The sequence below is a fragment of the Physeter macrocephalus genome, chromosome 12 (assembly GCF_002837175.3).
Source record: "Physeter macrocephalus isolate SW-GA chromosome 12, ASM283717v5, whole genome shotgun sequence".
Taxonomy (NCBI): domain Eukaryota; kingdom Metazoa; phylum Chordata; class Mammalia; order Artiodactyla; family Physeteridae; genus Physeter; species Physeter macrocephalus.
The window spans coordinates 79,908,966-79,934,353 of NC_041225.1; the positions used below are offsets into that span (position 1 = coordinate 79,908,966).

The 25,388-nt window shown below is 49.2% G+C and overlaps 1 protein-coding gene across 6 annotated transcripts; it reads left to right on the forward strand.

Moving 5' to 3' along the window:
- On the forward strand, nt 1-24,643 carry CEP68 (centrosomal protein 68). 6 transcript variants are annotated; one of them, XM_007124892.4, is made up of 7 exons: nt 2-137; nt 8,756-9,145; nt 10,814-12,343; nt 13,789-13,911; nt 16,361-16,457; nt 20,003-20,175; nt 21,141-24,643. In XM_007124892.4, the coding sequence occupies exons 2-7, from the start codon at nt 8,798-8,800 to the stop codon at nt 21,162-21,164; spliced, it is 2,295 nt and encodes a 764-aa protein (XP_007124954.2). In that variant the 5' UTR covers nt 2-137; nt 8,756-8,797; the 3' UTR covers nt 21,165-24,643. The 6 variants fall into 6 exon arrangements, with proteins under 6 accessions (XP_007124956.2, XP_007124954.2, XP_007124955.3 ...); XM_007124893.4 differs by lacking the exon at nt 8,756-9,145 and having other exon boundaries at nt 5-137; XM_028497141.2 differs by lacking the exons at nt 2-137; nt 8,756-9,145 and adding an exon at nt 8,397-8,685.
- Nucleotides 24,644-25,388: the final 745 nt, after the last annotated feature.

Here is a 25,388-nt window from a genome sequence, read left to right on the forward strand (position 1 = left end):
CACTCGGTCCCGCCCCAGGCGTTCAGGACTCCGGCGGGAGGGCGGCGGTGTTCACCTAGGAATCCCGTTTTGGGGCCGCTGCGTGCGGCTGCTTTCGCCCCGGGCCCGGTCCGGGAGTCCGAAGGGTTTGAGGCGCGGTATGTAGCTGTCGGCGTACGGGCTCGGGGTTCGGGGGTCCGCGGCGCAGGGGGCTTTGGCCCGGCCCCCTCTGCCCTGCGGTCTCGGGGTCTGCGGAGGCGGGCCGGGCTGGCCGCTGGGCCTCGCGTCCCCCGCCTGGAAGGGCGCAGAGGCTTCGCGGGGCGGGGGCGCCTCGTGCCTGAGACTCCATTTTGCAGGCGAAACGGCGGGTGAGGTTAGCGGCCGGGAGTCTTGGCGCAGAGGTGGGAGGCAGTTGTTGGAAAAGCCTGAACGCCGCGAGGCCGGGCCGCGGGAGCGCGCGTGTCTGCGCATCCTCCGGTCGGAGCAGCTGCGCTGCGGGGCTGCCTCGGCTGCTGGGGACTCACTTTCCCTCGCCGCCTCGCCCTGGGCGTGTCTTGTTTACACTGCGCGCTGGCCGGGCCCAGGTTCCCCGAGATTTAGGGGCCCGCGCTGCTCCCGTATCTGGTCTACCGCAGAGACCCTCTCTCACCCGCTCAGGATCGTTACCACTGTTAAGATGGAGACGAACGATGCCTTCTGGTCACCTTGAATGCAGCAGCCCCGCTGCCGAGGGGAAAAAGCAATTTGTCTCACTTTTTTTGCCTGGAGGGGCCACCCTTTCCAACTGTCATCGCTAGAACGGTTCTCAGCCCAGGGGCACAAGTCCAAAACCTGTTTTCAGGCCCTTTATAATTATTAGGTTGGGTTCGGTGTATTGTTTGTAATAAAAATGAGCGGAAACCTGCCAGTGCCAGAGCAAATTTGGACCTCACTGGGAATTCATTGGAGTGGGTGGGGGAAAGGCGGGCACAAAGATAGATGGCATTCATAAATACCCTTACGTTCCTGGACCTAGGGTGTGAAGGGTATTGTTAAAATGCATGACAAAATGTGTTGGGTGAAGGAGTCAATGATACAGGGCTTGGTTAAAAGTGGTAGAGGTCACCCCTTCTCATCCTTGCTCCCTCCACTACCTGCGTCGATCAGTTCTGGGCCACCCGGTACAGAAAAGAGCAAATAATTCAGGTTTCATGTCTTCTGGAAAGCTTTTTAAAGCCCTTGCCCTACCCCACAACTAATAATCGCTCCCTCCTTTGCACACAGCCTTCCATAGCTTCTGACTTTATACATCACACTGTATTGTGGTTTTCCCAGCCCATAGCATAGTGCTTGGAACATAGAAGGCACTCAGTGATTGAAGGAAGCCAAAAGAAAACAAAAAATCAGCAGTGTAGCCAAAAGTTGACAAAATAAAAACTAAGTCCTTTAACTCGGCCCGATTATTCTTACAGGCGAAGGAGACCGTTGAGCTCTGGCTCTCAAGTCAAATCAGACTTCAGCTCTGCCATGTTACTAACTCTGGACAAGTTATTTAACTTCTGTATGTCTCAGTCTCTATAAAGTGGGAGTGATAATAGGTCCTACTCCATTATTTCTGAGGTTTAAGTAAAATATTGACATAAAGTGCTTAGCATAGTTCCTGGCACAAAGAAAATGTTCAGTAGTTGTTAGCAGTTGTTAGGATAAAAATAAACGTACTTGAACAGTTTCACTAGTGCTAAGTATCTGTATAGTATTTGACCCTTCAGGTTCTGTCTGTCTCTTGGTCCTTGTCTGTTCCTTGATTTTAAAAAATCCCTTAAGCCATTCCAGACTTTTTCCCCCACTGTAAAAGTATTCCATGGAAGATTACTTGTTTATGCATTTAGAGTACCTCTACCCACTGGAGATTGATGGAGTGCCAAATAATTTGGCCAAGTAGTACAGTAGTATTTGATGCACTCTTCATGTGGTCTGTTACTCAAAATGGTCATGTGAAAGCAGAGGAGATGGGGGCTGATATGGCTGACAAAAATGTTGGTTCATTTGGAGGCAGACTTGAAGTGGCTTCTCTCCTTTTAACTTAAATCTTTTCTCTCTTAAAAACTGTCTCCTATCTTTAAAGTTGTTCACAAACATTGTGAAAAGTGGAAGAAGTCTTCTGGTAGCTCTAAATCTATTTGCCAGACCTTGAGGTGGCACACACATCCCCTAGGAGGATGTTGCCTCACTTCCAGGTTTTCCTATACCACTTTCTAGTCACAGGAAACAGGCTAAGTTGTCCATTTCCTTCCAGCTGTAGGTCCCCTTGGCATGTCAGTTTCTCTAAAATTATTTGGAGTCCCCAAAACAAAGACCGTATCTCTTTTCGCTTATAACTATCTCAGGAGAATTGTGGTCTCTGATTCTGCTTTTAGTGTAGTCACATGAATCTTGAATCCTTTCTAGGGAATACTGTTCTTTCTGAAGATGCCCTTCTAGTTGTGACATTCTATAATTAACCATTAAAAACCTGCCACAAGGGCTTCCCTGGTGGCGCAGTGGTTGCGCGTCCACCTGCCGATGCAGGGGAACCGGGTTCGCGCCCCGGTCTGGGAGGATTCCACATGCCGCGGAGCGGCTGGGCCCATGAGCCATGGCCGCTGGGCCTGCGCGTCCGGAGCCTGTGCTCCGCAACGGGAGAGGCCACGGCAGAGGGAGGTCCGCATACCACAAAAAAAAAAAAAAAAAAAAAAAACCTGCCACAAGGTGTGAGCTTTTTCTAGTGTCCTGTTGGAAAGACCTTAAGGACAAGGACCATAAATTTCCTTCTTTTGTGTGCCTCGCATAAGTAGGCTCTTGATGAATGGTTGTAAAGCCATCATAATTCCCTTTCAGGGCGCTGAAAGAGGCTTACTAACCTGGTGGTTCTGAAACATTACTGTGCTTACCAACCAAGAGCTTGCTAAAATGCAGATTCCGATCCCAAAGCTCTGGGGTAGTGCCTGAGAATCTGCATTCCCAACAGGCTCTGAGGTGCTGCATATGCTGCTTTTCCGTGGACTTTGAGTAGAAAGGTACTAACATAAGTATCTACATTTGCTTTTTAGATGTACTGGTAAACAGGCTTTGTTTCCTTCTGGTATTGAGATGAAGTCTTGGATTTAGGAGTTGTTGGGTTTTTTTTCCTTCTGTTTTTAACATTTCCTCTATTTTGTTCCCAAAATGATTTGAGGAATCTTTCCAAAATAGTTTCAGTGTAACAAGATTTTTAATAAAAGTGATTGAGGCAGATAGGGTAAAAGAAAATTAAGAGAAGTCAAAGTTAAGTACAAAAGGTGAGTGCCTCTCTGTGCTATACTTGGTGGGACTACTGATTTGGTTCTGAGCTTCCAAGCAGCAAGAGCAAAGAGGAGAATATTTTTTGGAACCAGTTTTGCCAGTACCCATATAGAGTAAAAACAAACTGGCTACTCAGTGAAACAGCTGTTTCTATTACTGAGACCTGAGAATTCTTCTCCAAAGAGAGGTGTTCTGAATATCTCCAGAAAATCAGTAAGATTCTTATCAATCTTCATACGATGTAGCCCAACAGACTCACAGAAAACTGTCAGTACAGTAAAAGCAATGGCCTGTGGAACTGCAGCCATGTGGTCCAGGGCCAGCTTCTTCAGGCAGTAGGAATGATTTTTGTTACAGGGCAGCTGTTTTTCGGCCTTGCTCTTTGGTGGGAACAGAGTGTCCAGTTGATTGACATGTTCAGTCCCCATCATCCTCATACTTCGAGCTTTGTTGGATGGCAACAATCTACTGACTGCTGAAGAGGCCAGAGAGCTTGGGGTTGAGGGGAGGGGTGGCTGGAAGCTCAGTTAAGATCCTTGTAGATGTGGCAGTTGCACCTCTTTAAAGGTCATCTAAAGACCTCTCATGACAAGTTAGAAGACTGGCCTTGCTGTGAGGTTCTCTGTGGCCCCAGTCAGTCAGCCAGCTGTTGAGTGAGAGTGTGAAAGGAGGGGAGAGCAGCCTGGTGGCAGCCTTCCCACCACTTTTTTAGAGGGACCCAGTGTGCCTCCTAGGGCCCTGGAGGACTCTGACTCCAAGCAAAAGGTAAGGAAGCTGCCCCAGTGGTGGGGGAGGAAAAGGGTTGCTGGGGCCAAGGATCCTGAAGACGGCGTCGACCTATTTCCAAGCTGTGGGAGACACGTCTACCCCTTCCTAGCTTTGAGCCAGTTCTCCCTTTTCATTTTGCTTGCTTTCACCTGCAAAGGAGGGGGACAGAACACTCAGGGTAACCTGCCCCACAGGGAAAGACAGGGCCAGTGTGGAGGACTGAGGGGCTGCAGGGCTTGCACATCCAAGGAAGGAGCAGGTGGAATGGCGGTAGCTCTCCGCCATCAGCCTCTGTCTCAAACCTCCCGCCACAGCGTTCCCGGCACCCCCCACGCCCTGAGGCGGGCCTGGCCCTCTAGTGCTTGCCTCTTTTGTTGGCCTCCCCCGCATAAGTCTTTACCCGCTTTCATGCTGCCTCCCATGCCTGGACTGGCTTCTGCCTTTGAGCTCCTTGCTGCTGTCCATCTAGTTCCCCCAGAAGCCTTCCAGCAACCTGATAGTGCTGGGTCCTCCCCACTGGCCCCCTTTCCTTGTGGGTAGCTTTATGTTCCTAGAGAAAGAGTGGAATTGAGAGCCTCTTTGTCTGCTTCTCTGGCCAGATTCTGCCAGTGTGTGTGCATGCCGTGACCACTTAACACCTGTGGCATCCTGCAAAAACACGGAGCTTCAAGGCTTTGGCCCCCGAACTGGTAGGGCTGGCTCTGTCAGGCAGCGCCTGGCCTCCGTGGCCCGTACAGGTGCCGTCTGTGCACTTGGCTACAGAGACAGGCCCTGACCAGAACCCAGCTTCCTGGGCAGAGTTGGTAGTAATCAGATTGTTTGGAAGGGGAGCTTGTGATTTACAGAATCTTGGGGAAAGTCTTTCTGATCAGAGGAGGATTGCTCCCTAAGTCGATCATTTGTACATTTGAATGGTTTAGTTAAGGGAGGGGCATCACCACCACCCCCACACACGCACACCTCCCAGTCCTCTGTTCTCCATCCTGGACAGGAGCAGGTGGGAGGAAGTCCTGGTAGCCGTGACAGGCCTGCACAAGGGTGGTGCAGCAGATAGCAGGAAGCGTCAGGAGTCCAGGCTTACCCAGTTAGTGTGACCCCATACTTCTACTGTAGGGCAAGAGTAAGCCAAGCCTACGTAACTCCTCATTATATCTGGTAGGTCATACGGCCTCTGCAGGTCGTAGAAACTAACAGAGAATTTTAATACCAAACTCCAGGTGGTCCCTAGAACATCCTGAAGCTTATGTGTCTTGTCGCTTGGTTTGGCCAAGCACAGGGCTGAACTGGTGTGTGCAGACCTTTCTCAGATGGGAGGCTTGAATTCATTGTTCACTGTCTGTGCTCAGAGCTCTCCAGTCACTCTGTCCAATCTCCTGTTGCTTCCTGATTAGGAAGGAGGCTGACTGAGGCCTCTGCCCATCAAGGAGCTGCTAGCCTCCAGAAACACCGTAAAATGTGTGGTCAGAGAGCAGGGAGGACCCATGTAGAGCGGTAGGTTGTTTGAAGGTACTGACAGCATAGCAAGTTGTTTTCATCTGAGCAGTCCATTGGGTGTTTAGGAAAGGAGTAAGCTGTCTCTCACTGGAAGGGTTCAAGCAGAATCCCCATCTCCACCCTCACCCTCAGAGGGTTAGAAGGAATGATGATGTGTAAAATCTAGAATCTCTGGAAATGAGGACTGGACTTTCATGCAGTATTACAGATGCCCACCTGACAGATGCAGGCAGAGTTGAGCCCTAGAAATCCAAAGCTTATACATTTGCTAGGCTGATGTTTTCTTCGACATGATTGATGTATTCAGCAGTCTTTACTTCAAGGAGTTTCCCCTGATTATCTCGCTCTGAGTTGATTTCTCTTTTCTTGGTATTCTGTAGTACTTTACATAGAATTTGGAATGAACACTCATGGACTTTTTTCTTTCACATGAATCTGTCTTAGTTCTCACATAAAACTCCTGTGGCGCAGGGAAAATACAGCATGATTTGTTAGGCAGATTAATAAGTAAGATTATGAAGGGACTGCATATCCAGACTGAGAAAATAACCACCTATAATCTATCTCTTCAGTAGTACCATTTCCATGGAAATCACTGAATTTCAGACCTTCTTTCCTGGTTGCTGAGGGGCCTCTGGCGACACTGTTAACCTAGTTCAAGTTTGTATGTATACTTGAAAGTTATCTAGAGGTATATCTCCTGCATAGCTTATAATTCTAGCTCACCACTCACCCCCAGAATGAATGGATACCTTCTTTTTTGAATAACGAGATCCAGACAAGACAAATAAAAAATACATCATTAAAACAAAGACAGAGATCATTTGTTTGCACCCCTCTTTTGCCCCAGCATCATCTTATTCCAGTCCTGTCTTATGACCACACGCTTTAGTGGAGGGGGAGGGGACTAGGAGAGTAAAAGGGATATTAGCCACCCATCATGGCCCAACTCTGGCCATTGAGAGAATTTCTAGAGGTGGAGCAAGAAGTAGAAATTGGAGGCTGCAGGCTAGGTTCAGCCGTCACCCTAATATTTCCAGCTTGTGGGCTCAGCTTATTCCTATAATTTTGAAAACAGAGTTTGCCTGAATCGTCTTCATGTGCAGTTTCTTAAATAGCCACTAGGTGAGGATGTGGCTCCATGAAAATCGTTCTCAGCAGGACTTGGTCACTCATCTCTTTGTCCCTGTACCAGTCTCTCTCCTCTTCTACTTTGTGTGTCTGTTTTGTAACTTGTTCCCCAGTTCATAAAGAGCTTGGGTTCTGGAGTCACACAGGCCTGGATTTGACTCTCTCTGAGAGGTTTCCCCCTCTGTGAAATGAGGATAGGAGGACCTGCCTTCTGCGGGAAACTGGCACTCTCTCAGGCCACCAGTGGGAGTATAAACTGATGCCACCCGGTAGAGGTAGAACATATGCCAGAAGTACACATGCGGGTCCCCTTCGCCTCAACAGTTCTCCTTCTGACTGTCGGCGCTGTGGGTGTGCTAGCACGCGTGCAGTGGTGTGTGTATGTGGTTGTTCATCACAGCGTTGTTTGTAGTAGCAAAAGGTTGGATCTAACGTAGATATCCACCAGTAGGGGACCGGTGGTATACGCTGGTGTGCATCCTTACAGTGGGGTACAGTGCTGGGCAGTAGTTAAAAAAAAGAGAGCGCTGTCTGTTTATTGCTAAGGAAAGATCTCCAAGATATTTCATTTTTAAAAAAAGAAGAAAGAAAAGCAAGGTTCTGAACAGCGTGCCCTGTACAGTTTGCTACTTTCATGTAAAAAGAGGGGGAAGGATGAAATAGATTTTTGTGTTTGTCTGCATATACAGTCGAGGTGAGAAACACACACAACTTTAGTTAGCATGTTTATCTGTTTTTGTGGGAGTATGTAGTGGTAAGCATTCTGCTTGATTTATATGAAAAAATACCTGCTTTTTCTTCCTCTGTTGGACTCCTTCATTCCTTGCAAGGTGACTTTCTGCACTGATTCCGCCCCTTCCCCCTCCCCCCAAACACTAGCTGACACTCAGCATGCACTGTGCACAGGTGCTGTTGTCATGCCCCGCGTGCCCTGGCTCGTTTTAGGAATGGGGACAGGGCTGGAGACTTACACGTGCAGTGCATTTTATATTTGAACCACGTGTGACCGGTTCAAGACAGTCATTCTTCTGATTAGTCCCTGCGCACGTGCTGCTGGCTGTGAGAAGGAGATGAGAGTGCGTGTGACGTGTGTTTTGCTCTAGGCTCGCCTCTGATTGTCTGGAGCCTCGCCAGGCAGGCAGGGCAGGACACTCTTGTTTTCTGGGCACACGGTCCGCACCAGTGGTGGTTCGCGGTGTGAGGGCCCAGCAGGATGAACCCGCGGCCCCAGTCCTCCGCCCCCTCAGGCTTCCCTCACCTCCCTGTCCAGATCCTCCTGGAGTTCTCTTCCTGCCTGCTTTTTGTCCCACCCCATCTGGCCAGGGCTCCTGGCAGAGCCCCTGCCTGCACACTCAGGCTGGGGGGTCTCCCTCTGTGGTCCCTGAAGCTCCTGTTGGAACGGTTCTGTTTTCAGATCCAGCTCCCAGATTGTTCCTTCTCTCGCCCCGAGTGCTCACCCTGGTCCCCCCCACCGCCCCACCTGCCCGCCGCCTGCCCAGCGTGCTTCTCTCTCACTGTCACGTGCACACACGCGGCGTGACCGTTGCCATTGTTACCAGCCGGATTTCCACGGCTCCCTCAGTCGCCGGTTGGCAGGAGGAGAGCTGCCACTCCCTCCGGTCACGGGCCATCTTGAAGCCCCACAGGCCGGGTGTGGCTGCGAGGCTGCCTCTCGGCCACCGGGTGTGTTACAAGGACAACTGCTGCAGGCTGGCGCTGGGAGGGCCCAGGCCAGGCCCCTTACCCAGCGGGGCTAGGCCAAAGCGACAGGGGCGGAAAGGCGACTTCAGGCAGGACAGACCTTGACTCTGATTGGGGCCTGCACTGAGCCTCCTGGCACCTGCTGCTGGGACTGCTTCCAGCCACACAACAGCAGAGGACACAGTGACGTGCTCTTGTGTCCCCTGTGGAAGGGTCTGGAGCTGAGGAAAAGCCAGACCTCTGTTTTCCTTCGAGGAGGGAGCCATCATTTGCTCTTTTGGCCAAAAAAGTGTTTGTCTTAATCGTTAAAAGGTAAAAAACAAGGTTTCTTAGCCGTAGATGCAGAAAGCTTCTCTTTTTCTCTCCCCTTCCCATTTTGTAGGGAGCTGAAGCTTCAGCAGAGCCCTGATCTAGGAACATCTCGATGGCCCTGGGAGAAGAAAAGGCAGAGGCAGCCACGGATGCGAAGGCCCCGTGCCCTGGGGGGTGGAGCTGCCCGGAGCAGGAGCTGGACCCTGCAGGGCCTGCGTACGGGGAGCAGCCGCCCCACCTGGAAGCCAAGGGGGGGCCTGCCTCCCCTGTTGGGGGTGCCCAGGGGCTCCCTGCCCCTGCCTGCCACTGTGGGGCTGGCCCTGGCCCCTCGGGAGCCTGCCAGCCGCAGGCCAACGGGGCCAGCAGGGAGCCGGCAGCGGGTGGGTCTAAGCCGGCTCTCAGTTCCCTGCTTCCCCCTGCCAGCCTGGGGACTGGAGATTTGCACTCCATGAGAAGCCAGGTAGGGGCTGAGGCAAGTGGGGCTGTAGCTTCACCTAAAGCTGTCCTCTGAGAGTACCTTCCAGCACTATCTTACACGCTTTCCCAGCTCCCACACGAGGTTGGGAAGTCGGGGTTGGAGGGGGAGCTTGGGTGTGATGATTTCTGTTTTACAGGTTCACATGGAGAGTTGGGCCTTGGGGCCAGCAGGGGGCTCTGTCCACAGCATCTCCTGTTCCTCAAGAGTGTGACTGGTGACCTTTTGAGGATCAGGGAAGCTACGGCCAAGACCTACCGTCCAGAGGGCTAGGCCGGGGGAGCCCTGACAGGGGGAGCCATGTCCTGTTTTTGACTCGGTGATGTGTAGGCTTTACGGGGCCCCTGAGGAGATGTGCGAAAGGAGGGTCCGGGGCTGTGGGCTCCTGAGGGCTCTGAGACTGTATCCCCTTGGGACCCAGGGAACCTGGTGGTACCTTAGAGCCCCTGTGGTGGGCAGCACCATCTCTGGGCAAGGAGAATTTGGGGGGCCTCCCTGATTACAGGGTAGCCTCGCCTAATGGGAATCACGTGGAACAGGGAGTCCTGCCTGTGTCTGTGACCTCAGGCAAATCACCAGATCTTTCAGGCCCTCAGTATAGTTGGGAAGGTTATCTGATGGACCTGTCCCTCCCATCTCTATGTCCTGTTGTGTTCTGCTCGCCAAGGCCTTTCATGGGAACAGCTTTGATCTCTTCCGTGTCACTGTGGCATTGACCACCACATGCTGCCCCCAGAGCCCCATCTTGTGAGGAGGTGCTGAGCTGACTGTCTGGGAGAAAACAGGCTAGGCCCACCTGCCTGGGGCCTAGGGGCGGTGCAAGGCTCGGGTACCTGAGTCAGATTCAGTGAGGCCGGCAGCACGTGAGCAAACACAGAAATGGGCTGTTTCCTGAGTGCGAGTCTGGTGCTATTGTAATGCTGCTGTTTGTTGAGCTCTCACCCTGTGCTTTTCACTCTTGAGCTCATTTAATCCGCATGTCCTGAGGAAGCGGTCCTATCACTACCCCCATTTTACAGGTGAGAGAAGTGAGGCTCAAAGTCGTACATCTGGCAGCTGGCAGCTAGGGGCTGGCCTCAGGTCTGTCTGGTTCCAAAGCCCATGCCCTTAACCTCTGTGCTGTCCTGCCCGCTTTGGGGGCAGCCTCTTCATCGAGCATGTTAAGAACCTGAAGTGAAGAGGCTGAGGTGAATGACTCATTTTGCCACGTGTCACCACTGGGTGTGAGCTGAGCCAGGTGGGCTGCCTGACTGCCAGGTTTGGATGCGAGTCCTGTCAGCGACAGAATGGTTGAGGTTCTCCCTGCCCAGGACACGCTTCTCAAAGGTTAGGCAGTGTGTTCCAGCTTCAGCACGACAGAGCTATTTGAGTTCTGCTCGCTCACGAGCTAGGCATCTGCGGAGGAAGAACTTTGGAAAGGACGGGGGCGGGGGTAGGATCAGTTCGGGGCAGGCAGTCTGTTCCCTGGAGCAGGCTGCGTCTCCAGTCACCAGCAGCACACTCTGTCTGATTCTCGCACCAGGCAGCAGGCTCTTCCTTTCAAGACCTTTCCTCAGTATCATCTGGGTCCCCGGAGAAAAGTGCCAGCTCGTCATTGAGGAAAGAAGGTTGGCGTGCTTATTTTCACCTTTGCCTTCCCTCCTGTCACTGCAGATGGAGGAGACTAGGCTTTCTGCCTCAGAGGAGCTACCTCAGACTCGCACCATTCCCAGAACCACCGCTCTTTGCTCAGGACATGATGCTGACACTGAAGATGACCCGTCCCCGGTGGAGTCGCCGCAGGAGCTAGACCGCAGCCCACAGTCTCACGTCTCAGGGTTCCCGTTCCCGTCAAGGTGGACGTCTGCGGTGAGCCCAGGTGCCACTGCTCCTCAGTCTTCCAGCTGCAGCGTCTCTGCCTCATCCCTGGGCAGCAGCCTCCAGGGTCACCAGGAAAAGGCGGAGCCTCAGAGTTGCTCCCTTGCCAAGGTCTCCTCCTCCCTGGAGCTGGCTGTCCCGCCGTCGGCCCCCTCGGTGGTGGGGCTGGGGCCTCGGCTTCAGTGGTCGCCCCAGCCAGTGTCCTCAGGGGGCGATGCTCCCAGGCTGGGCAGGAGGCGCCTCTCCTTCCAGGCCGAGTACTGGGCCTGCGTGCTGCCGGATTCCCTGCCTCCCTCCCCTGACCGCCACTCCCCGCTCTGGAGCCCGAATAAGGAGTATGAAGACCTGCTGGACTATACTTACCCCCTCAGGCCCGGGCCTCAGCTCCCAAAACACCTTGACAGCCGCGTGCTGGCTGAGCCCATACTGCAGGACTCAGGCGTAGACCTGGATAGCTTCTCTGTCTCCCCAGCAAGCACCCTGAAGTCACCCACTAATGTCTCGCACAGTTGCCCACCAGCAGAGGCCGCTGCCCTGCCGTTCTCAGGGCCCAGAGAGCCAGTCCTTAAGCGGTGGCCCTCTGGAGTACCCCAGAAGCAGGGCAGTGTGGGGTTGGCATCTTGTAGCCCCATTGCCTCTACCCCCAGAGCCCCAGGCAGTAGGGACACTCCTTGGGAAAGCAGAGAGCCAGCCCTGAGGGGCATGAAGCACTGGCCACCTGTGGGCAAGCACCTTGAGCTGGGCTCTCCGCACCTGAGAACACGGGACAGAGGGTGGCCCTCACCCAGGCTGGAAAGGGAGAAGGGGGCCAGCCAGGGTATCGGGCGCTTCGCCTGCATGGAGTCTGGATGGAAACCACAAGAGGAGGCGGAAAGTGATGACGAGTATCTGGCCCTGCCCTCTCGGCTGACACAGGTTTCTAGCTTGGTTTCGTATCTGGGTTGCATTCCCACCTTGGTGCCCCTGCCCACTGATGCTGCTGAAGGGCAGAGATCCCTGGACGTGTCAGACAGTGATGGGCCAGCTTCCCTCCCGTCGGACTCCAGCCAAAGCCGTCTTCCCTCTGGGGCTGCCCTCAGAGGGTCCCGAAGCCCTGAGGACCACAACCACTGTTTGCTACGCTCCTTCGTCCGTGCAAGGGGCTCAGCGGGAGAGGGCAGTCTGGTGAGTAGCCAGGCCCTGGGGGTCTCCTCTGGACCACTGAGAACACGCGCCTCCTTGCCGGCGATGTTGGACCAGCGGGCATTCTCGGATCCAGATGCCGAAGGGCAGCCTCCCAGGAAAGGAGGAGAGCAAGGAAAAGAGTCGCTCGTGCAGTGTGTGAAGGTAAACTCAGCATTTCAGAGGAGTCTTCTTTCTTCTTTCCCCAGTCCACTAACCTCATAATAAAACCTAGTAACACTGAGTACTTATGCACCAGGCACTGTATTGCATCTTCTCCTGTCTAATCCTCATGACTTTCTACTGGTGTTCTCATGTCACAGTTGGAGAAAAAGGCAGTGAGAGATGAGGTAACCTACCTATTCACGGTTAGCAAGGGCTGGAGCCTGAGCTGCTAACCACTACCCAGGCTGCTCCCCAAGGCACTTGACCTTGAGGATTAACAGGTACTCTGCACAGGAAGGACCTGTGCTCAGATGCCTTCAGGAAATATGGGCTCAGTGAAAGCGCTTCTTGGCCGAAGGACTTCTCAGAGCTTCAGTTTGATAAAGTGGTGTAACTGCAGGGTTGGAGGTATCAGTTGCACTATTTCCTAGGCTTCTTGGTCACTGAACCTTCTCTTGTGGACCACCTAAGACTACCAGGAGATGGAGCTAATCCTCCGTGGAATAGGGTTGTCAGCATCAGGCAGATGTGAACTTCGGCTTAGTCTCTTTAGTTTGCTCGTTTGTAGAATGGGGGGCTGTGCCTCTGTGGGACTGTCGTGTGGATTAAATGAAGTAATTCATGCCGAGGGCTTTGCGTAGTCCCTGACACAAGGATGTTTGGAGCGTGGCTGTACACACACTTGGAGAGCCCACGGCCGGCCTGCTGGCTTGAGCGCCCAGGTGCTGTGTCCACACGGCAGCAGGGCAGCCAGCCCGAGGGCTGTGTCCCCAGGAGCGACACCACAGAAATTTTCTAGCTCTCAAGGAGGGCTTTAACCTGCCCCCTGATGTCCCGTGGATGACTTTATTTGTACGGTGGAGCAGGTAGGACAGGTGTTAGCGTGTGCGCTCCTTTGTGACGAAAGATTGAGAGAGACCGTGGGGTGAAGTGCTTGGGTCACAGCCACCCCCGATGAGTGGGTGGCAGGAGTCTAGGGCCCCAGCCCCCTGGGCGGGTGGGAGCAGAACAGGGGCAAGCAGTTTTAATTCAGTCGTTTTCAGTTATAGGATCAGGTCAGTCACGATCATGGTCACGTATTTCACGTCCACGTTTTCCCCAGGAGCAGTTCTAGAGTTGGTAGTGCTGACCCAGGAACTGGTCTCTGTGCCAGGCAGGCCCCTTCTGGGCTGTCCCCGTCCCTGCCCTCACCTGAGCTCCTCTGTCCCTACCTGCGGGGCTGGACTTTCTCAGACTGAGGGGGCCGCAGAACCAGGTGCGCTCTTCTTATTGCCCTGGTGGAGGTCTGGAGTCACGGGGTGGGGAGAGAGGAGACAGCGCCTCAGTGGGGAATGCTCTCGAAATGTGCACAGTCTGTATCCTGGGATTCCCCTAGGTATTTTTAGCCTTTGAAAATGTAAACAGTGGTTCCATGGGTAACACCACGTGTTAATTTGTCTACACAGACATTTTGCTGTCAGCTGGAAGAGCTGATCCGCTGGCTGTATAATGTAGCAGACGCTGCTGACCACCTGACTGCATCCAGGTCCAGCCTTACAGGCCTCAAGTCTTCTCTGCAGCTTTACCGGGTAATGTGTGGTCCTGGCATCTGATTGTTCACTCACGAGAGTGGTGGCTAAATTACTTGATTAGAAAGTAGAAGTTCAAATAACTGATGCTATGTATGTTGTGGTCCATTGACTTTTACCTGAAATCTAATCAGAGGTTCTTTTCAAATTCTTAGTGCTGAAAAACTGTAACATGTATGAGTTATTTCCCAGGCCAAATAGAATTTGAAGAAAGTGCATTTTATTTATCCTCAATCAAAAATACTTCAGGGTTATTTGTGATGTGATTTTCCAAATATCTCAGGGATTGATAGGCATAGATCTGCACTCTTCGGAAGTCATGAGTCACACATGGCTATTGAAATTAAGTAAAATTAAAGATCAGATTTTTCAGTTATCAGGCCACATTCCAAGTGTTCAGTCATCACATCTGTCTGGTGGCTACCATATTGATTGAACAGAGCATTCAGAACCTTTCCAGCATCACAGAAAGCTCTTTTGGACAACACTGACTGGATATAAGGATCTGAGCTGCAATTGTACTGACTCCAGAATATACACAAGGCATTTTGATGGTATTTAAACAAAAATAGGATCCAGTTTCTTCTCAAGGTATTTTTTGCGGGGTGGAGGTTGCCTCTTTCTAGATTTTCTTATTTTAAAAATCTCTTTGTGGGTTCCGGTTAACTTGACTTTAGAACAGGTGTATTTTGGGTGACAGTTTATGCTGTTCTGGCATAATTATCAGTAGGTCCCCCTTCATTCTCAAAAGTGTTCTGAATTGGATGATAATCAGTTACCCTAAGTATAAACATTAACTTTGACTGAAGTACCCACTGACTTCTGGCATGTCTGGTTGGCCAAGCCTTTCTCACCTCTTCTGAAGTAGCAGAGGTGGTATTTGTGGTCTGAACCTGATGCTAGTCTAGAAAGGGTTTTCTGGGACAGTTCTTTGAGTAGCAGAGCGTGTGATTTACTTGTGCCTGAGCCAGGGCCGGACCACCCCACTCAGAGCTCCCCCCACACCCAGGCAGGAGGGAGGGCCTTTGTTTTACAACTTGGAGCCTACTAAGGTTTAGGGGAGGGGGCTTGCCTGGGTGGGCCAGCTGCCCTACCCTAGTGGGAATGCTGTTTCCTGCTGTATGGAGAGAGGCTGCCAGAGTTCCTTTCCCGGAGTATGCTTGAGGAAGGAGAGGAAGGCCGAGTGCAAGGGTCCTCTGTGTGGGACCCCTGGAGAGTATGTGCAGAGCTGGGCAGGGCCCACCCCCAGGAGGCCCAGGGGCAGCACCACTGTGGGGAGAGGACATTGCCTGGAAATTGCCCTCGTTGGATCTACCTGGGTGGCCTTTCTGGAGTGCCCCAGCCCTGCTCCCGTCAGAGCAGGTGTCACGTAGAACAGCTCCATGCCCTCCATTTTATCCTACATTCTATCCTCCTGCACCTCCACTTTCAGGGTGGTCGTAAGCAACTATCTTGCTCTGTAGGTAGAGCTGAGATCTGAGCTGGGAGTTACCCCTGCAGGTCAGCAAAGCCTAGCCCACTTGTGTCATCCACACAACTGTGTCACAGATTGGGACCACACTGTCAACCCCTTCCTACACAGAATGGGGCTTGGCTCAGGCATATGTATGAGCTACCTTGACCTAATACAAGCACACACGCTTGTGTTCATGTATTTTCGCTTGTGTTCATGTATTTTCACTTGTGACTCTGTCTTACATACTTTGTCTTGATAACACAGTGGGTTCCTGGCAGCATATAAACTGCAGAGAGTGCTAAAGGATAAAATAATAAGTATAGGTATTAGGGCAAAGGAAAACTGAAGACAGGAATACAGTAAATCCAAAAGTAAAACTGTAACTTCAAAATTAAACTGCCAGTTTCTGCACCCTGTACTAAAGGTGGTCATGGATTTGACTTTACATCTTAGCAGCTAAAGGAAAAACCAGAAACGGCTACAAGGCTTGATACTGCGAGGGGAAAAGAAATCAGCTGCTTAGGAGACTGTCAGCTTCCCTGACGCCTTCCCATGTCCTGAGGTCCACAGAAAGGACACTGAGGGGAGGACGTGGGGCGAGGCAGCAGCTCCCTGTGGTCATGTGAAAGGCGTCGCTCTTGTGGCTCTTACTTATTACCAGGTCCGTGTTTTGAGACTCTCATAAGCCTGTGAGTTTAAAGAGAACCCTGTGAGGTGTGGCACAAGCAGGAAACCCTGACTCCAGGCTGTTCGTGAGCCAGGCTCTGCCAGGGAAAAGAAAGCTTTTCTTTTGTCAAAGTGTAAACAGAAAAAAGGATTGACTCTGTGTTTGCCTTGGGCTCAGAGAAGGTGAAGTTAAACTATCGCACTGTTTACTCGGATTCTGAAGACTGGGTGGGTTAAAGGGGAATCCAGCTACTGAACAAGGGATCATTTTTAATAACTTATACAAAATGGTAGTAATGAAACTTTTTTTTTTTGATATGCTTTAAGCAATTTAAGAAAGATATAGATGAACACCAGTCCCTGACGGAGAGCGTCTTACAGAAAGGGGAGGTTCTACTTCAGTGCCTGTTGGATAATACCCCAGGTGAGACGCTTGAGGTTTTGAATTAAGCCAGGGCTTAATCCCTCTCAGTGTAAGTCCGGGACCCACACTGTCACTGGGAAGGAGCCTAGTGCCAGAGTCCCTCCGGTCCATACCCGTTGCCTTCGACTCCCACAGCTGTCTGCCAGCCCCTCGAATCATCACGGCCCCGCAAACACATGATGAGGCAGTCACAGCCCTGCAGGTGCTAAGAAGTTAGGCATTGAGCCTGCAAGAACGGTGCTCTCTAGTTTCTGCTTTTATCTTTCCTTGGTGGTGTCCTGGATGGGAATGCGGGCTTTAGCCCTGTGCTTGGCTTTCAGCTAGGGTGCTCACAGCGGGGAGCCCCTAGGGTTCCCTTCCTTTCGCATTGCAGGCTGGACCCCTCTCTGGTTATCTGTTTGGGGAGGGATTTGTTCCAGGAGCTGAGAGCAGTCAGTCTATTCTACAGGAAGAGACTGAAGGAAGAAGTGAACTGATGAGAGGGGACAAGTGGACAGCAGTGCACAAACTAAGCTCGAGCCCCTTTTGCAGGATGGGTTCCCAGGTTAGAAAGGTGTGAAAATCACAGACTTGAAGAGTTCATCTCAGCGTGCAGGGTGCAGGGGTTTACGATTGGCCTTGACCTTGCTGGGGGCAGATATGATAGGATGAGCTAGGAGAACGCTAGGTTAAAGCAGTGAACCGATGGACCACCACCACCCACCCCTGCCCCAGAGCAGTCGCTATTTTCCTGTAAGACTGAACAGCCAAGTGTTGAAAGAGCCTATGTCTTGCCTCAGTTTTGGAGTGAAATGGGGTTTACGCTGGAAGCAAACAGCATAAGCAGAAGTGGGCAGGACCCACTGGCTTGAGATGGGACGAGGTGGCGCTTTCCTGACCAGAAGTGGTGGGCGGTGTGCGGTAGGGAGGTGGTGGAGACCGGAGTTTCTCAGCCTGAGCACTGCTAACGCTCTGGGCCATGCGATGCTTTGCCGTGAGGGGGCCGTCCTGTCGTTGCAGGGTGTTCAGCAGCGTCCCTGGCCTCTACGCATTAGAGGCCAGCAGCACCTCCCCAGTTGTAACAACGCTGAGCGTCTCCAGACATTGCCAAAAGTCCCCTGGGAAGAAAAGACCGAGATTGAAAACTGTGAATAGGCAGAGGGGTTTTGATGGGACGAGGAGCCACTGAAGGGTTTTCAGCAGGGCATGGCTTTATCCAGTGTGAATTATGTGAGCCCTTGGTGATCCCCTGCCTGCGGGAGGCCTTTGTCTTGGCTCTTCTCATGTTCTCTTGCACTAGGGTTTTTAGGGTTTTTTGGTTTTTACTGGGGCAGAAATTCAGTACGCCAGGCTCCTTTGCCACTTGTAATTACACCAGTATTTTCTTGAATACTGTGTGAAGCAGTTGACATACCAGTTTTTTCGTTCCATCACAGCCCTGTGAGATGGATACTATTATTACTCTTATTTCACAGAGCTGTGCATCTGCCTTGGGCCACACAAGGAGTGGCAGCCTGGCTCCAGCCCCTGTGCGCTGACCCCCGGCTCAGGCTCCTGCACCTCCAGACTCAGCAGCACAGAAGAGCTCAATACTAGGACATTTCCTGGAGGCCACGTGTAACAGTGGGCTTCTTACAAGCTTCAGGTTCTTGGACCTTCATTTAAAAAGTGATTCAATAATACTTCTCAGTGCTTAATCTAATAACAACCCACTTTGCCCTCCTCTCCAAAGGAGTCTAGAGGTATTTTACTGCCCAAATAAGAGGCTTTTAGGGAATTCCCTGGTGGTCCAGTGGTTAAGACTCGGCCCTTTCATTGCTGTGGGCCTGGGTTTGATGCCTGATTGGGGAACTAAGATCTCACAAGCTGCACAGTGCAGCCAAAAAAAAAAAAAGAGGCTTTTGGGTGTTCTATGGTTTCAGAGTGACACCCTGCCCTTCCCGACCCTCTGCTTAGAATAATCAGGAACTTGGCTGTTTTGTGAAAATCACAAGTTTCCCTAGACATTCACAGGGTCTCCAGCTAGGTGCACAACTCTTCTTTCCAGAGCATGCTGTCAGAGACAGTGGAGCCTGAGCACGGACACCTCCCATCCCGTCCCCCGCCCCCGCCCCCCTCAAGCTTCTTCAGAGCCTGCTTTCTTCCTCAGCCACAAGTGTAACTTTAGGGACAGGTCATCAAATTAATTCCTTCAAAACCTGCCCATCTCGGCCTCCAGCCAAAGGCCTCCGCAATGGCTATCTGGCAGGTTTTCACAACATTTTGACCCAGTTACTTTGGTGCATGAGTTGACGGTCCTGTCTCACACCCTAATTTCTCATTATACTGGATCAAATAACTAGAACCCATTGGCATCAGCTGAACCAGGCCCCTGTATGCATGTATTCAATTAAAACATCAAAGTCTCAACTGAGAAAGATAATTTCATCACTGTTCCCAGCTTTCCTTTTATTTGGAGCCAACCAAATGTTCTAACATTCTAAAATAAAAGTTCAAAAAATAAAGGTCCCCTGAATTCCACTGACCACTCACAGGAGGACCGGGCAAAGGTCTGGTGAATGTGGGAGGGGAGAACCCAGCCCATTCGCCTTTCCAGGTGAGCTGTGCCGCGTGCCCTGGCTGCATTCCTCGGCCTGCCTTGCTGGCTCTCATAGCAGTTGTCAGGTTGGCACTTTGCCCCGACGATGCTGCACTGACGTGGCTTCCCTAGGAGCTTATCTCAACACAGCCAGCCCCTGTCCCTTCTTCCACCCATCTGTCAGTATCCTTTGCAGATATGCAGCTTCCCTTTTCACTTCCTCTGTTAGCAGATGTTGCAGCTGTGGCAGGAAACTAGGAAGAGTGTGAACACAGCTGATAAAGGTGCAGGAAGCAAAAGCAGCCTTTGTGTTTAACAAAGGAAGTAAAGTTTTTAAGAGAAAAAAACAAGCCTGCTGTGGGTGATGCACTCTGAACCTAGCCCATCCCTTCCTCAAATGAACACTTGACCTGTAGGGGATGGAATCTTGGCCTCACTAACCATCTTGTCTTAGCCTGCTTTCAGGTAATTTTCTTTTGAAGTCTGTTCATTTAGGACCCACAAAAAAGGGTTCACAAGCATTCCCATATTACATTATCAGATCACCCATATACGTGCTAAATGACAGTCCCACAGCCAACAAGCTGATAGGACCTGGTAGCAGGACCCAGAGTCGTAATCCTGGCATGTTGTTTTGTTTCATTTCAGACTTCTGCCCCACAGGATCTGGGTGTGTGCCCTGGGTCTTATCTCTAAAAGTCAGATAATTCCAGTCACCAGACACCTATGTCTCTGTGCCTTTTTGTGGATTACATAACTCCAAAGTGGAGCCAGTGAAATAATTCTCTCAGCTTTAATCAGAAGTTAACAGCATAGATCCTCCAGTGCAATACAGTCCCTGGAGAGTCACTGTCAAGAAAAAAAAGTGGACATTGTGAAACTGTTGTCGTGTTCGTGTCTTGTATAAAGTGCTACACCCATATATGTTCTTTTGAAAATACACTTGCATTGTCTCTTTGGCCTGACTGCTTTAAACCTCATTTGTTAGTGTTAAAGGACATCCTCGGGAGGATCTCCAAGCAGCCCAGCGAGCTGGAGAACCACGCAGATCACCTGTATGACACTATCTTAGCCTCTCTGGACACACTGGCTGGCTGCACCCTCATCCCCGAGAACACACCAATGGCACACAGGAATGCCAGTGTGAAGGGGATTAGCCTGGTAAGTAGAGCAACCCAAGAGATGAACATCTGTCCTTGTGCCCAGTTAGGGTACAGAGCTCCTGCTCTAACTGTTGGCTGTTTCTTAGAAGCTTGTCGAGCTAAGAGCTGCTGAAACAAGTAAGAGGCTGGGAGAAGCCCCTGAAACTGAAAAAGGGAGATGCTGCCATTGCCAGGAAGGGGCGGGGGGTGTCTTCCAGTGATGATGAAAGCTCACCGTGGTGCTTCCCATTACTCAGTGTCAGCCCTGCACCTGCTGAGGACTAGGGTGCTCTATAGCTTCCGTTGTCTGTGGCAGACCCGACACTGCCCCCACCCCCCAGGAGAACAACTGCAAAATTTACCTGTACCTACTTTTTTATGTCTGCATGTGTACGCTTCTCCAGTACAAGCTGCCTCTGTTCTGCAGACTCTTCTCACCTAACTCATTTGGTGCCCCATCTCTAAGCAACTCTTAACAGCACCAAGTACCCACAGGGATCCAGAATTGCTGACCACTCTCCATACCTCCTTTTCCTGAAAAGGCTCCCTTCCAGAAAAGGCTAGGGGGATAAGATGGGAGTTCCATGCCTTGGAGACTTAACAGTACAACTTCTTATCTCCGGAAAAGTCAAACAGGAGTCATAGGGAAGGGAGGCCAAGAGAACAGAGGGATGGCTGCCGGCTGTGGGGTTGCCACTGCCCGACATGATGATTCCGCAACTGGAGCATACTTTCTCTGAAACTTCCTCTCCTACAGCCCAAATCTGGCATTTAACTCTTAGATTTTCTGGGTGAGAATTCACTGTAGACAAAAGAAAGTAAAGGATTAATCCAGGTATATTAAGAGCAGGGGAGTCCCTTTATTTGCCTCAAATAAATCTGAGCAGTAGTCATTTTAATTCTAAAACGAATGCAGGTGACTGCCGTGTCATTTTTTCCTCTGCAGCATTCTGCTTGTAACAGATGCTTCTCTTTCTCTTTCAGGCGTCTTCTCAGGAAGAGATGTAGTCTGTTAGCCAAAATCTGGCTATTGGGAAACTTTCAGAAGTCCTTGTTAAGAGCCATTCAGTACTGAAATCAAGGGGGAAACTTTCATGTACTAGCTTTAAAATGCCTTTCTCTTTCCTGAAGTAAGGGCTGTTGAGTTACTATTTTTATTTAAAATGAATCCTTCCAAATTAAGGTTTTCCTTTGGTGCTTCTCTACAAAGAGCATGTAGCTTTGCGGTTGTTGATAAAATAATGCAAATAAGGCTTACAGGTCTTTCCTCTGTCCATTTAAAAAGAGGAGAGAGCGCTCCTAAACTAGTCCACCTGCTGAGATCATTTAAAGAAGGTATGAGAAAGCAGGTACCCAATACTTGGTATTCTCAGGCATACCAGAGGATCCAAGAGACTGGTGGGCCAGGAACTTGGGTCTTTTCATAAAATGAAGCATAGGCTTATAAATCCCTCTTTGAAGGTTGTAGAAGAGACTTTTAACTTTCCCAATTAATAGAAGGTTCTGAACAAATAGAACGTCTGTCAGTTACTTTGGGCTGTTAGGATCTTTAATCATCCTAAGTGCTCAGGGCTGCATCTGCCTGCCTAACTAACATCTTAAAGGAGAATGTGTTAGGGACTTGGGGAACTGCCATTGAGCTTCAGCCGGACTATGAACTAATTATCCGCTTTAAGGGTACCTCTGGGAGGAGCCTTCCTCCGTTCCTGTGCTCCCTTGGAAGAGTAGTCCAAGGTCAGAGAAGGGCATGGATAGGGTCACACAGCCTGGTTAACTACAGAAGCTAAGGCTGTCAATAATGAGGGGAAAAAGGTAATTCTTCTTTGCTTTGGGAGTTGACATGTAAGTATCTTGTAGAGAAAAAAAAAAAAAATCTATGGATCAACCATTTAAAGCCAATTCTGTGGCTTTTTAAAGCAAAGTGATCGGCTATTGCTGGTAACCACAGATTCTGCAAAAATAAAAAAGCACTTAAAAAGTTTTGTTGGGCTGTGAATGAACATGGAAGGAGGAAAGCACTTTCCCCGTTTACTTTTAGTATTAACCGTGGGCTAAGACTTGAGGAGAGGTTCTTCACACTTAAATATGTGAGATAAACACTTAAAGATCTTTTTTTCAGACTCCAGATTCTCAATTGAGGAGGGTGCTTAAGAAAGGAAGATCTTTTAAGTTTATAAAGAAATGAACAAGTCACCTGAACCCAGAGAAGGTAACATTAGAAGTTATTCTCATAAAGCAGACTTCTGATATCCCCTCAGAATAAAACATTTAATACAAAATTAGCCTCTTTAAGAGAAGTTGTGGACTTTAGTTTTGGGGGCTGAGCCACATAATCTTAACATCATCTCGTCCACCTAGATGTGAACTAAAATCCTATGAACGTGACTTTTCTGCTTCAAAATTTCTCAGACTTTATGCTGGAAAACGAGCTGTAAGTTCTAATATTTAAAGATTAACTATGAAGTAAAACTATATATAATTCAATAGCTATATAAAATGCAGTATTTCAAGTGCCTCTGTTACTCTGGTATGATTTATCATAATGCTTAAGGGCATGATCAGAACTAAACTGTGTATTATGATTCTGCCATCTCTATTTTAATCTTGGTTCCACACATAATGAGATTTAAAGAGACAAAACACCTTCCTAGCAGATCATTATATAAGTAAAATATTCTTTAAAGCCTAGAATTGGTTAAAAAGGCCTATCTAATGGCCTCTGTTCTTAAATTGATATATTTCACCTTCTCTCTGTGGCTATAAATTGGTACATGCCTTTCCAATGAGTGTGTTACAGGATAGCCCTTGGGAGTTAATAAACCCATTTATTTACTAACATTTGATCGGCATGAAAATCAGTCTTACCAGTCAGCAAAAAAATTGAAGATGACAACCCTATAGAAACTAACTGGCTGATGGTATTTTATAGCAGTTGAATGCTGAACATGACATTCTACCATTCAACCTAATAATTATAATCAGCTTCAGCTGACAGGAATTTTCACAGACTATTTTATTTCGGAGTACCCTGTTTCCCAACAGAGTACTGCTTTTACCTAGAGATGACCTAAGATATTTTTGTTCACCTCCTTTGAAATAAGGTGTGACTGAAGGGTACCTACTCTGGACCTAGTTGTGGATGCCACTGAAGAGTATCAACACAACTGTTAATGCTGTCTTCGGCAGTGCTATAAGAAGTTTAAGACCTCCCTTACAGCTCAAGCGGAAATTGTTTCTGACTAGGAAGACGCTGCCAGCAGCAGTCCATGAGCAAATACAGCCAGGTTAGATTCAAGTGGCCTGGCTGGCCAGTGCACTGTGGTACATATTACCTTAAGGACAGCAGTGCCTTACAGTGACATATCATGTAGTTCCAAAATCCCAAGTTTACCTGTATTATAATTTCCTAGTAGTCCCCTTAAATTAGCAGAACTTAAGTAAGTACACAGGGAAGTGGCAGTACTAGGAGCTGGACTGGCAGTTTCAAAACCTGGGTTCTTGTTGAAGCTCCATGGCTAAGCTCATCTGCAAATAGGAGACAGTGTCAATACAGGGCTGTTTTGAAGCTTAAATGGGAACATAAAGAAGGGCCAATGTAAAATATGCTGCAATGGCAACATACATGCCAAAGGAAATTTTGGTCCAAGGTCAAAGAAAGAACAGGAGGTTACTGCTCATACCAGAATGGCTATCATCATTCTGTAAGGATTCCCAGAGACTGTGACTGCTTAGGTTTAGAACACGCTTCACTTCTGTAAGCTAATTCACGGCAGCCGCTTATATTATTTAAAATATGGCAAGCAATAATTCCCTTTACTGAGTTGAACGGATTATTAAATGCCCGTAGGAGCTTGAAATAGTTGTACTTGAAAATGGGGGTAGGAATGGGAATTCCCCCCCCCCCAAACTGCATTATTTATTGGCAAATTCAAAATAGCAAGTAGTGAAGCATGCTGAAACATCTTGCAGTAAGCCCCAGTCTGGACTGCCATGGGGGAAAAAGAACACTAGAATTTTCCAAACTAAATATGTAAATATGCTTACATCTCAAATTCATGTAATGTTTTTTGCTAACTCACCAAGAATAAGCTGACAGTTTGAACAACTTGCTGTATAAAACTGAACTGCATCACACTTCTAACATTTGTATCATCTACTTTAAAACACAGTTTCTGAATTCTTTCCCCCTGTATACTGTATTGATAAGGCAAAAAAACAAACCTTCTGAAGCATTAAAAAAAAATCTTCACCCAAATAACTACTGGTAACTTGAGGAATTTTTCAGTTGCCTTATGTGAGGATGAATAGATCCAACAAGCACATCTATAATACAAAGTAAACTGTGATTTTATTGTGAAATTCTCATAGATGGAAAATTAAATTGAATATTTATTCTGTCCATTTCATTTTACAGTAATCTTACCACTTATTTTTGTACCGTGTATTTCAATTGCCTGTTTAGTGAAAATAAAGAAACCTATAATTTTTGGCTTGTTTTAGCTTAAATTTTACCATTGAATCAAAGACCCCTCCATGAAATGCGTTGCCAACAGCCACATCCCAAGCCCCTAAGTAAAGAATGTTTTGGCTGCTAGTTCAACCCCAAGGAAACAATCTTTCTTTGACTTCTATCAATCACCTTAAAATGCCAGTTTTATTAGCAAAAGATTTTTGTTCCCCACAATGAAAACCAACCCTAGGATCTTTAAGGTCCTAGTTAACAAAATTTTCACGTGTGCAAAATTCGACTGAAATAAATATATTTCTCATTTATCATTCCCACCCAGCATTCCCGTTTTCAGCTAATTTTAAGGGATATAATTTCTAAAATTAGGGCAAAGAGTAAATCTCCTGCTTTCTACTTCAATGCTTTAACTCTCCTCCAACCTACACAGTTGTGGAGGATAAGAGAGCTGACATCTGGCTCCAAGCATGGAAGAAACAATATTAGCACACGTTAGTCTAATCATCTGCCAATTAGGAAAGGTGTGCTGCTTTCCACCTCTACCACAGAATTAAAATGTTGATCAATGAAGCCATTTCAAATGGTTTTAGAGAAGGATCAGAGATAACAGGCTAGATAGCATACATCTCCCTGAACCACTAAGCTTGGTTAAATCCCTATGCAGCACGGAAGCCTCCCTAGGTCATTTATTAGTTATATTATCTGGAAAGCATATTGGATGCTGCTCTAAGATAGGTCTACAATGCCCTGGTTGCACACACAAATGG

Coding starts and splice junctions, on each gene's coding strand:
- CEP68 (XM_007124892.4), top strand. CDS start 8,798: ATGGCCCTGGGAGAAGAAAAGGCAGAGGCAGCCACGGATGCGAAGGCC. Junction 12,344..13,788: donor CGCTCGTGCAGTGTGTGAAG/GTAAACTCAGCA, acceptor TTGTCTACACAG/ACATTTTGCTGTCAGCTGGA. Junction 20,176..21,140: donor GTGTGAAGGGGATTAGCCTG/GTAAGTAGAGCA, acceptor TTTCTCTTTCAG/GCGTCTTCTCAGGAAGAGAT.